This window comes from Trematomus bernacchii, unplaced genomic scaffold, assembly GCF_902827165.1.
Source record: "Trematomus bernacchii unplaced genomic scaffold, fTreBer1.1, whole genome shotgun sequence".
In the NCBI taxonomy this organism is placed as follows: domain Eukaryota; kingdom Metazoa; phylum Chordata; class Actinopteri; order Perciformes; family Nototheniidae; genus Trematomus; species Trematomus bernacchii.
In genome coordinates this window covers 571,232-583,672 of record NW_022988024.1, presented here as the reverse complement: position 1 = coordinate 583,672, position 12,441 = coordinate 571,232, and the positions used below count along the sequence as shown (strand labels likewise).

The 12,441-nt window shown below is 39.0% G+C and overlaps 1 protein-coding gene across 3 annotated transcripts; it reads left to right on the top strand.

Annotated features, from left to right (window-relative positions):
- The first annotated feature begins 1,857 nt into the window (after positions 1-1,857).
- kmt5b (lysine methyltransferase 5B) lies at positions 1,858-11,639 on the top strand. 3 transcript variants are annotated; one of them, XM_034117426.1, is made up of 10 exons: positions 1,858-1,962; positions 4,561-4,806; positions 4,891-5,038; positions 5,194-5,359; positions 5,446-5,555; positions 5,753-5,919; positions 6,074-6,093; positions 6,190-6,326; positions 6,954-7,153; positions 7,551-11,639. In XM_034117426.1, the coding sequence occupies exons 2-10, from the start codon at positions 4,650-4,652 to the stop codon at positions 9,038-9,040; spliced, it is 2,595 nt and encodes an 864-aa protein (XP_033973317.1). In that variant the 5' UTR covers positions 1,858-1,962; positions 4,561-4,649; the 3' UTR covers positions 9,041-11,639. The 3 variants fall into 3 exon arrangements, with proteins under 3 accessions (XP_033973317.1, XP_033973316.1, XP_033973318.1); XM_034117425.1 differs by lacking the exon at positions 1,858-1,962 and adding an exon at positions 1,970-2,350; XM_034117427.1 differs by lacking the exon at positions 1,858-1,962 and adding an exon at positions 2,376-2,676.
- The last annotated feature ends 802 nt before the right edge of the window (positions 11,640-12,441 follow it).

Genomic DNA, 12,441 nt, shown 5'->3' with positions numbered 1-12,441 from the left:
AGAGAGAGACGAGAGAGACGAGAGAGACGAGAGAGACAAGAGAGAGAGAGAGACGAGAGAGAGAGAGAGAGAGAGGGAGAGAGAGACGAGAGAGGAGACAGAGAGAGAGAGAGAGAGAGAGAGAGACAGAGAGACAGAGAGAGAGAGGAGAGAGACAGAGACAGAGAGAGAAGAGACAGAGAGAGAGAGACAGAGAGAGACAGAGAGAGACAGACAGAGAGAGACAGAGAGAGAGAGAGAGAGACAGAGAGAGAGAGAGAGCCTTGTCTTTTGGTGTGTCACAATAAAAAAGAGAAAAAAGAGATAAAAGAATGAGGATTGAAAAAATTAAGAATTATAGAAATGGGACAAAGTTTTCAAAAGAGGAAATAAAGAAAAACAGATTGGTTTGAAAATAAGAAGAATACAAGCTTAGTCTGAATTTGGGTATGAATTATCATCCGAATCCTTTATTCAATAAGAGGTGGTCTTCTTAATATTATTTGGTTCCCTTCACATGTTTAACATTTTGAGGTACCGAGACAAAGTGGTAAAAGTTGATATGCCTATAAAATGACATATACATCTATAAATGCTGAACTTACACTAAAGCTGCTAAGTTTTTTATTTAAATGTTTAGATTTATTTTCAGACAGGAGAACACAATATTCATGCAGACTGTTTGTTTTGTGCTGCAAGCTGATTGTAAAATAACTTAATGAATTGTTGTTGTATGTAGGCCTAATTATATTAATTTTAACATAATCAGTCAAAGCAGGTCACACTAACTTAAGTTGATGTATAGGCCTATTCAACAAAGTATTGTGCAGCAGGTGTCATGTGGTTGTCTACAAAGAGTACAAGGTGTGTTTTTGAATTCAGTCATAAATGCTTGAGGGGGATATTGAAGTTTAAGGCAAACGTTTTTTTTTGTCCACAGTGCATCTAGACTTGAATAATTCGAGAATCAATGCATGTTTAAGGGCACATCAGTGATGGTAATGAATTGTTTAATGAAATGCATGCATCTATTCGTAGAAAATATATTTAGCAGGTTATTAATTGTATGCTTTACCTGTTTTAAATCAGCACAGCTCTCCAGTTTATTTACAGTAAATAGTATTTGTCATGGGTAAATACTTTTAATTTGTTATTATAGTCTTAAAATAGTTTTTTTTTAAATAGCTGTCAAAACAGTCCTATTTTAATTTAATTTTGTTTTGTTAGGTATTCTTATTGCTGTATGCAACACATGTACCAAAGCAAATTCCTTGTATGTGTAAATCTACTTGGTAATAAAAGCGATTCTGTTTCAGATTACGATTATGATTATGTAATTTAAAGATGATATGATGATTAAAATACATCTAAAATTGATTTAATAACGAGACAAAAATAATGCATGAATGATTATAGGATTATAGGCAAATGTTTTATGAAAACGGCCATTGTGCATAAAAGTAGCCAACTTTTTCTTTTGGTAGCCTTTTTTTAATATTTTGATGCTTATTAATTGTATTTTGCTTATATACTTTGCAAATAACTAATACTTCTTCCAACACTGGATAAGCTACTTATTACTTAATAATTGTTTGTAACCATTGTATATAATAATAATATTAATAATAATAACTCCAACAGTAATAAAAAAGTAAAATATTTTAAACAAATATGGTTGGGTATTCATTTAAGAAAAAAAAGTAACCTCATTCAATTAATGTCACTAACAATAATTCAATGATGTGGAACAATTAACAATGTCCACCGGGCTGGAAAATCGTATGGTTTTATAAAGGGATCACTGAGGAACAGCATTAACAAGTAGTAAGTGAAGAGGAGGGACATCTCAATATCAGTGCAGTATAAGGAAGACGTTATCAGTTTTAGATGTGGTTCTAAGTTCACTTCTTCTGTTGAGGTTCTGCATGGTACGGGAGGCAGGCAGTGTTGTCTGCCCACTACCGTTGGGTTCTTTAGGAAGAGGTTTGTTTATGCAGCACTACTTTTGTGTACATCCGACAATTACTACCAAACTAAGTAGCAATTTTCGACCTCTTTTTTTTAAAAGAGAGCTACGCAAATTCTAAAACGGCGCTCACTTTTAAAGTTTCATACTCTATCCTCGAGAACTGTCTCCCGTTTCGACCCCGACAGACGACTTCGGCTGCGTTATTTGTTGGATCTATTTTCTTTTGGGGATGGCTGTGCTGCGCCTTTTTCTCCTTCGCTCCGCCATCTTGAATTGTAATGTTAGTTTCTAAAAAAAAAAAAAATTGTGTTTCCTGTGATATTTTTTGTTTAGGGTGTCGTGCCAAATTTGGATGAGTTTGAAGGAGTTTGATTTCGTGATTGTTTTCACAAAATCACATTTGTGAGTATTACGTGTTTGTTCTGCGTCTGTTGTCGACTGGAGACATTTAAACGCTACCAACGCGTGAAAATGCTTTCAGCTATCTAACTGCCTGCTATAATGATAAATAATGCCTGGACTGATACTCTGGTTGTTCTACTCTCTTTTTATGAGTACAGTGGACCGTGTGTACAAGGGGATCGACACACAAACTAACTTTTAATTCGCTTACAAATGATAGATTTAGCCTGCTAAGCTAACTAGCTAATGGTTTCCAAATCAAACAACCCAGGCTAACGCAGTGTGTGTTAGCTTGGGTTAGCCTGCTGTGGTCCAGTGGTTTGCAGGTAACGTAAGTTACAGGGCAATGTGTGCAGTTATATATCTGCTCATTTCCTCGAATATTTGAAGCACATAATTGTATATTATTATTGTGATAAAGGGTAACGGTGGTGTGTTATTGTCGACTGTTGTTGACTGCTAGCTGACAAAGCTAGTGAGCTCACTGAAGTTAAGTTTGGTGCTAGCTAGCACAAACTAAGCAGTACTGTTAAATAATTCACAAATATGTGTTCTCTTAATAAGAATAGACACGTGTTAGTAAACGCTCCCATAAAACGGGGTTTTATTATTTGGCTGTAAGCATTTTTTAATGGAATATTTGAAAGCATCTTGAGATGTGGAGTGCATTTATTATGGTGTAGTTTTATTAAATATCCCCACCCGTGTGATACTCTGTTCCGGTCTTTGTGTTGAAATAGGAGTTAACTGACAGTGTTTTTATGGTGGGTGTGCAACGTTTACTGTGCATGGCACATTGCCGGCGTTTGCTGCAAGCTAACCACCACCATGGCCGAGCATCTCCCCGGCGTCGTCTTATAGTGGTTAGCTCCATGCTAGTGGAGAATGCACGGCTAGAGAGACGACAGTTGACAAACAATGCAACGCTATATTGATAACTCTGAGACAATCTCGGCCTCAGCTCCCGTGCGTGGCATTTCCTGATACCTTGTGGTTTTAAATGTGGCTAACGTTAGCTTCTGAGCTAAAAAAAAAAATGCGAAGATATTTTATATGCATCGATTACAAATGAGATGATGCTCATTGCGACGCAATAGCGCATTTGGAAACCACTTTACTCATATGACGGCAGTATAAATATTGTATGATGTGTTTTTATAGGATTCTTAAAGTGCTCAGGACTGGGTGATCCATGAAGTGACAAAGCGATACTTTAATGTGTGATGGTACCAACGACGTTTCTGTTGCACTTGACAATAAGCCAGTGCATTATGTGGGGTTAACACTAAGCGGCGCTACAGGATAATTTTAAACTTCTTTCCTCAACACATCCTTTCCTGTTTGTGTCTAACCCATGGATGTATATTAAGAACGTCCAACCTAGTGGTGTAAGAAGGAAAGTAGTAATACCACAATGTACACATACTCTGTTAGTACGTAAGTAAGTACACGTCCTGTATTCAAACCCCCCCCCCAGAAAAGTCAAAAAATACTCCGGTATAATATATATTTTATTACTAGATTATACTTATTAATGTATAAACTTGTATATTTAGTACTTTATATACTACTGGGTATCCTAACATATAATCATAATAATAATACATCATACTTTGTTTTCGAATTTTATATTTTGTATAAATAATCAAAATTGGCAAAGTATCTCAACATTAAATATACATTTAGTGGAGTAAAAGCACAATATTTTTCACCAGACTTAGTAAAATAATAGTATCAAGTAGCAGGAAATGGACACACTCAAGTAATTTAAAGAGCCTCAAGATTGTACCTGAGTAAATGTACTTAGTTACATACATTCCACCCCTTCTTAAACCTACCACAGTGTAAACAACGCCAGTCACCACTGGGGGAACTGACAGGTCACACTTTAGCAGCAGCTGCCAGTTGTGAGCTTGTCTGCCTTGAACCTCAACAATTCTAGTTAACTTAATTTTTTAAGTTTTGTGCACAATATTGATCGGGGAATATGCAACATTTCACAGTATAAAGTATAGAGAAAAATGAATGAATTACTTGTCCCCTGTTAGGTGATGAATCTATTTTGGTGGTTGAACAATAGTCATTTTTTCTGTATTTGTCTTAGCAGCCTTTGAGCTGATAACACATCCACCTGCTCATTTTCATCCCATCCATCTGTGTAATCTAATTTGTGTCATCTAGTGATGTTTTGTTTTTTGCTATGCTTCCAGGTTTCAAACTCTAGACCCCAGTCTTCCCCACTCAAGAGTGTTTCTTCATCTCGGAGACTAAATGCAACTGGACCAGGGGGATTGTGGGCATGAAGTGGCTAGGCGAATCCAAGAACATGGTATTAAATGGCAGACGACACGGAAACAAGTTGACCAGCGAGCAACATGTGAGCCAGACTCGCTCCCAGCACTCACAGCGAGTGTCCCTGCGACACAGCAAAAACAGAAGTCGGAGGTGTAGCCGCAGTGAGTTACACATGTTTGTTAACAAATGTGTACATACTTCATTAGGCACATGCCTAACACCAGTCTTGGGTTTGGTGTTTACAGGGTTTATTGCAGCCAGCCTGGAGGCAGAGAGGCGCTATGTGCCCTCGTCAGGAATGACTGCCAAGGAGTTGTGTGAGAATGATGACCTGACCACAAGCCTCATCCTGGATCCATACCTGGGCTTTCAAACTCACAAAATGAACACCAGGTCAGCAGATATATCACAGTGTAACTGATTATCCTGCAGCCTATTCACACTCCTATAAAAGCATTTATATTGATTGTCCTGGATTAGGCTGTATGTTATTTCAGATTTTCCTATTCGGGTTCCATTTACTTCATGCCCTTAATTTATCCCTGCAGATTTCGACCAATTAAGGGAAGGCAAGAAGAGCTTAAGGACATCATCGAGCGCTTCAAGAAACACGACAACTTGGAGAAAGCTTTCAGAGCTTTGACGACCGGAGACTGGTCTCGAAATCAATTTCTCCACAAGACGAAAGCTCAAGAAAAGCTCTTCAAGCAACATGTAAAAAAACATTTCCCAAGATTTCCCATGTTTTACATTTTCCAGCATCAAAAACAATAACATGACTAACTTTTTGTTTTGCACAGGTATTTGTGTATCTGCGGATGTTTGCCACAGACAGCGGGTTTGAGATTCTCCCTTGTAATCGCTATTCATCAGAGCAAAATGGAGCTAAAATTGTGGCAACAAAGGAATGGTGAGGACATGCTGCCACTAGTCCATGAACTAATTGCATTAGCCCCCACCTGCTAAATGAATATTAACTGTGTTAGCCAGCACATTTAAAGGCTGTTCTGGTGTATGTGTGAAAGCACTTCTACCGGAGGTAATGCAGCTCATTTATGCAGTGTTTAATAAACTTTTCCTACTTTTTTTCCTATCGTTCTTTAACAGGAAGAGAAATGACAAGATCGAGTACCTGGTGGGATGCATTGCCGAGCTTTCAGAGAGTGAGGAAAACATGCTGCTCCGGCACGGGGAGAATGACTTCAGCGTCATGTATTCAACCCGCAAGAACTGTGCGCAGCTCTGGCTGGGACCAGCTGCGTTCATCAATCACGGTACGAGTCAATATTATTTCTCATGGTCTGGTTTCTGACAACATCACGAGATGCCATCAGGGGAATTTTTATAATTAAATATATAATTTTTAATCTCCACTAGTCCAATATTCTTTGTATGGATACTAATTTCATTTTCCCCTTCTTTGTTCAGATTGTCGACCAAACTGCAAAGTAAGTTCTCTAGAACACTTCTCTTTAGAAAAAATATATAATCTTAATTATCAGTTAGAGCTCCTGTTAATAATCACATTTTATTTTTCTGTTTAGTTTGTATCGACAGGACGGGACACAGCCTGTGTGAAGGTTTTGAGGGACATTGAACCAGGAGAGGAAATCTCTTGTTACTACGGAGACGGGTTTTTCGGGGAAAACAATGAATATTGTGAATGCTATACATGTGAACGGTAGGTGGATCCATTAGTTGCACTGAGAAAATACATAAAAACTTAATCTAGAACTTAATCACAATGTACATAGAGCCGGTCATGATTCAACACTCTGACTTAAACTGCTCACCTTGTCGGGGTAGAATTATCAAAAATGACTCAATGGCTCGTGTGTGATCGTGCTATTTAGACAACTATTTACGAAATCTATCATTAATTTTGCACCACATATTGATTTTAAAGTGCTTCTATTGCTTCCGCCAATAAATATATCCTGCTAGGTTCGCGATCCGAACTGCGCCTATAACCACGGTCTGTTATCTCCTTTAAGCATACTGTTGTTGTCAATAATAAAATGTTAAATGCCATTATTAACCAATCAGGATTGATTATCATGATAAACAGTATTATTTTTGGGACAAATGTTGTCATTATTTTGTTTTTTTTCCACACAAAAAATTTAAATATATGAATGCAAAAAAAAATATTTGAAAGAAAACTCAAAACAACCTAAATTATTAAAAACTATGTAAACGGACATGTTAAATTGTCAAACGGTTATATTACCAATATTATAAAATCACAAATTAATTCCAAGATATTTGTATTTGTTTTATTTGTAACTATTCACATTTTTTGTTGCAGACGGGGCACTGGTGCTTTCAAATCCAAAGCTGGGCTGCCAGTGGAGGTGCCGGTGATCAACAGCAAGTACGGGTTGCGGGAGACGGACAAGCGTCTCAACAGGCTGAAGAAGCTGGGGGAAGGAAACAGGAGCTCAGATAGTCACTCTGTAGGCTCCCACACCGATGTTGACTCTCAGGAAATGCCAAAAACACATCAATGTAAGAGTCTCCTAAATATTCAATGCTGTAGCCATAGTTACTGCACGGGTTCAAATCCCAAACTCAAAAACTTCGGAGCAGAGAAGAAATCCCACCTGCCAGCGTGGTGTAGTAAAGATAGCATTCTACTAAGGATTTGAATAAGAACATCAATATATTAGAGCAGGGCTATATAGATGTAATTCTGTATCGTAAAGAACAACCAATATCTTTATTTTAGGACTTCTTGCTATCATAATTCAGTGTTTATCCTTCTCAGTGAAGTTATATTATTCATTATTAATGTTGGCTCTGAGTCACTGTTTGATTCTGTAAATGTCACCCAGCCAACACACTAGGCAGGTTTCTTGAAACGTTATAATTATGTTATGTGCAACTTTTTATCTTTATCTACCAGCTGCCAGAAAAAGAACATCATCTTCTGGCCTGAAGTATAAAAACAGGACTCAATCCAGACAGACTTTGTCAAGAGCCCTTACTACCTCATGTTCAAAACAAGGTCGTGTAAACAATAACAGGGTACCAAAGAGACTAAAATCCCAATCCAAGCCTTCACTAAGTAAAGTCCAGTTGCGGAGTCGCAGGAGGGGTGCAGAGCCCAAGGCGTTGGCCAAAGGAGAGACTTGCCAGCTGGGTCTCAGGGACTCAAAGGTGTCGCTGTGTAAAGGCGTCACCGTGAAGAAGGAGAAGGATGGACAGGAGCTGGTGCAGCAGACATTGGGCCAGCGGGGCTGCCTCACCCGTCATGCTGCCAAGGAAAATGGCAATCTACAACATGTGCAAGGTAGTGAGGGCAGTCAGTGTTCGACGTACAGAACTCGCAGGTCCACAAGGACCCTGGTAACAGCCCAGGAAGCTGCAGCTGGTGTTAAGCTAGAGCCCAGTGCTATGGACGGCTTGAGCCCAGTCCCTGGTGGAGTGGTCATTAAAACAGAGCCAGCTGACATGGAGGAGTACCTCCACCATGGGGTAGGACATGAGCAGCCATCGTTAGACTCTGGCTATGCCAGAACAGGCTCATGCACCAGCCGGAAACGGCCAACACGAACAATTAAATGTGAGGACTCGTACGACGAGCCGTTCATGCCGGTGGCTGCTAGTCACAACACTAACTTCTCAGACTGTGGGAATATGGTGTTGAGCTTTGCCGACCGGCATAGGGACTACAACGGGGTTTCCAACGGCAGCAAATCCCTTCGCAGGGACAAGGGCAAGAGTAGCTGTCGGTCACAGGACAAGGTGAAAAAGAAGCGTCAGATCACGCGATATGATGCCCAGCTGATCCTGGAGAACAACACAGGTATCCCCAAACTGACGCTCCGCCGGCGGAGGGACAGCAGCAGTAGCAAGACCAACGACACCAAGGACCCCATTGGCTCCTCCAACCTCTCTGCCTCTTCGGTCAACTCGGCCTCTTCCAGCAAAATCAGCATCAAGTTCAGCAAGGACCATGACAAGGACAAAGGCAGCTCATACATAGCCAAACTAAATAACGGATTTTCCCCCGGGGTCCACAGTAACTCCACCAAGCTGAAGTTCCAGCTAAAGAGGGAGGACGATGCACGGAGGATATCCCAGACCAAGGCGGACCAGATGTCCTTTAACGGGGACATGGGCCAGAGTCTGGACTCCAGGAATGGTGGACATCGGACCCAAAAGGTCATGGCAGAGCCCTCGTCATCGTCGTCGTCATCGTCATCTTCAGAGGAGGACACGGACGACGAGGAAGAGGAGGATGACGATGACTACTTCGACAATGAGTTCGAAGACGATTTCATTCCACTTCCTCCAGCGAAGCGCCTCCGACTCATTGTGGGTAAAGACTCGATAGACATCGATATCTCCTCCAGGAGGAGAGAGGATCAGTCCCTGAGGCTCAATGCATAAGCTGTGGAGCTCATCACTCCCACCTTTCCCCTGTAAATAAAGATGACTCGCTACTCAACTGTTGTGTTGATGTAAAAGAAGTACAGTAATTTAAAGAAAAAAGAAATTGCTGAAAAGTTAAACATTTGAATGAACGTTACTAAAAGGTGCTGTTGACCTAAAACAAATGTCTGTTATTCACCTATGTTTATAATTTAGTTTCAATTTGAGTTTTTCTTTTTAAAGCAAATACTCAAATTAAGAAAAAGTTTAATCACCAACTCCATTTTCCTGCATTTTGGCCCTGTCTACACAAATAGAGATAATTTTGAAAACTTATATTTTTTGCTCACGTTTTGGTCTCCTCCCCATACAAACAGAATTTTCAGTCACCTAAACAGAGATTTTCAAAAACTGTGGTTACTGTGTATCCGTGTAAAACGTAGTGTTTGAGAAATAAAGCTTTGTGTAATGAGCATGCGCGTGAAACAATGGCGGACTAACTGTCGGCTTTTGTAAAGTAACATAGGCAGCAAACCCACCTCATCGTGCATCCACATGTTTTACATTCACAAGACAAACTCGCTGCACATTCTCCGAATCTTCTTACCTGGTATTCGACGCATCGTTGACATGGCGCCACCTATTGGTCCGACAAATATTTGGAGTTGGTTTGCGGAGGAGATAGTTTGGGAAAAAAGGCCAGATGGACAGCTTTTCTTTTAAAAATGTATTCGTATACGTGTAGACAGAGCCAAATATTTGTATTCTGCGCTAAATGAAAAGGGCAGGAAGTGGTCCTCTTTATTGTTTCTGAATAATCTGGCCTCATCCTAAGTGAAAAAAAAGCATTTGTTTTAAGTTCAACTCTTCTTTTAGGTGAATGCACTTGTTATATTCATAATGGACATGGATATTGTAGAACGTGTACAGTATGGTGACTATCCCCCTCTGTCTCATAGGCAGGTTTTTATTGAGCTTTTGATTTCTGTCTCATAGTTTGTAATCTTTTGTGTGGAGAACCATGCAGTGTGTCGTGGATTCTCCGGAGGCATTATAAGAACAGTCAGTCAGTTCATTTGGATTCAGGTGCCATGTTCTCATTATCCCAGTAGTTCTCCTGGTTTAAAGAACCACTTGAATTTCATGAATTATCAACATTATTTACTGTGTAAGTTAATCACGTGTCTCTCTGTAGAGTTCAATCATGCAATTTTAAACCTTTAAACAAATCTGTGCTATCATGTTTTTCACCATAGAAAGAGAAGCAAACTGTTTTATATATGTTATTAACATGCATCAAAATGTGCTACAGACCACTTTGCAGTAACATTATGCATGTGTGTGTTTAGTTTGCCTGCAGTTGTCGCACATTCACGACACAAACGATACGATGGAGTTGCACAATGTTTTCTTTTCCAGTGAATCGACTCCACGGCGCTGTAAATAAAGTCAATTAAGCTGCAGAATTCAAAGAAATAAAAGCACACCGTTTTTTATAATCAGTCGAGGATAAATGAATGGGCTTTGTCTTTGGCGCTACTGCCATAATGGTAACATGGCACACATGGTAGTTCAAAGGTAAATCAAACCAAATCCATACATTAAGGCTACCTATTTGCTTTTTTTTTTATTATTTGTAATTCTGAAAAGTAATGTACAGAAAGACTGGCTCATGTCCCTCAGATTTATTTTTCTCTAAATGTCCAGTCTCACCTTTTCAGAAGTCAACAAAGATGTCCGTCTACACTAAAATCACATTGTCTAAAATGTTAGTGTAGAATCATGTATTCTTTTCTCTATGGTGCTACTTTTGTTTCCTTGTCATCTTTGTGGGAGTCTCTGTCCTGTGTGACTCTTTACTGGTAGATGGTGGCAGCATTAACTTCGACAGGCCCAACAATTCTGTAGAAATACACATTTTTAGAGCAGTAATATAAGTTATCAGTATATCAGTTGTCTGTAGCCTACATTTACTTTTTTTGCAGAAACTTTAAGAAACTGTCTATCCCACAGCATTAGGTGCCTTAACAAAAAGCTTTTTGACACATTTAGACCAAATTTGTAACTAATCAATGAAAAGTGACAATGCTAAAGCCATCTGCTTCCCCCTTGAAATGATTGAAACACGATAAATCCACCGTCAGTCCTTCTGTATATTATTTTATTTTTGTTGTGTGGAAGTTAATGAACTGTCTAATAGATTCAAGGGATCAACAGAGTTTGAATGTTAACCCACTTCTCCTTGTGTTAAATATGTACTGTTCATATCACCAGCAGCTAATCACCATTCTGATCCTGGCTCAGTTCCCCCCTTTGTCGGACGTCTCCATCCTACACTGTAAACTGTTCCAGGTGTACCGTCTGTGTGGTCTTTGTCCAATAGACAGCTGTCAAGATTCCCAATTGATTAAAAAAGTTAAAGCAAAAAAAATAAAAAAGGAAACACAAATGTGAATAGTTTGCGGACATTTTAGCGTGTAACGTGGGTAGTGGGAAACGTAAAGAGAATTAAAAATGGACAGTGCGTATATTGTCCGATATGTAAATCTTGTGAACACATCTTGTACTTATTTAACAGTTTTGAATACTTGAAAACTATATAAAGTTTCTTTGTGAATCTTGTTTCCGGAGCCTGTTTTAAAGTTGCCTGGATGTTCACATCCAAGTTTGGCTTTTAATATGGTGTTGATCACAAATATGGCTTTTTATATTTAACCTTTTTTTTATTATTGTCAACAAATCCCATGAATAGACCAACACCAGCAATGTTTCCCATTGGTTAAACTTAATACTGAAGACACACACATTTAAAAACAGCTCACTGATTTGTGGGGACTGTTTTTAGGTGCGGATGAATTCACATTTGGTGGTATGTGAGTATTTCTGGCAGCATGTCAGTGTTTGTGGATATTCAGTGTAACATGGATGTCATTTCCATAGTTTTTATTTAAAAGAATCAGACTTTAATATGTGTTATTTGATTTATTCATGTTTGTTTTTTGAACTTTTAAGGAGATTTGTTGACAATAAGAAACATATGTCACATAATGAGTTATTATTGATTTATGTTTGTCGGGAAAAATAACCAAGTTAAGAAACTTTACCAGTAGTTTCAGTTTAAAAGGAAGAGAGTGACAAATTGTGATTGGTATTTCGGGTTCTCTTGGCAACATCTGTGACTAAACCACCTAACCAGGTAAGCTTCTGCACATGAGACTTTCCCGCACACATACTTTATAGTTTGTTAATTTTTGTTTTATAATTTTGGTAAACAACCTTAGAATGTAGGTACAAAAGTACATTTTAACAAGGTTTCCAGCCGCAGTTTGCATCTTCCAAGTTTTTTTGTCCTGATCTTGCAGGATGCAGGTTTTTACTGCCTGCCCTGGGACAAGAGTATCTGCCCGATGTTCACACAT

Excerpts from the sequence above, each read along its gene's own strand:
- kmt5b (XM_034117426.1), top strand. The coding sequence starts at position 4,650 with ATGAAGTGGCTAGGCGAATCCAAGAACATGGTATTAAATGGCAGACGA. Across the intron at positions 4,807-4,890 it reads AAGTCGGAGGTGTAGCCGCA|GGTTTATTGCAGCCAGCCTG; the intron begins GTGAGTTACACA and ends TGGTGTTTACAG. Across the intron at positions 5,920-6,073 it reads AGCTGCGTTCATCAATCACG|ATTGTCGACCAAACTGCAAA; the intron begins GTACGAGTCAAT and ends TTCTTTGTTCAG.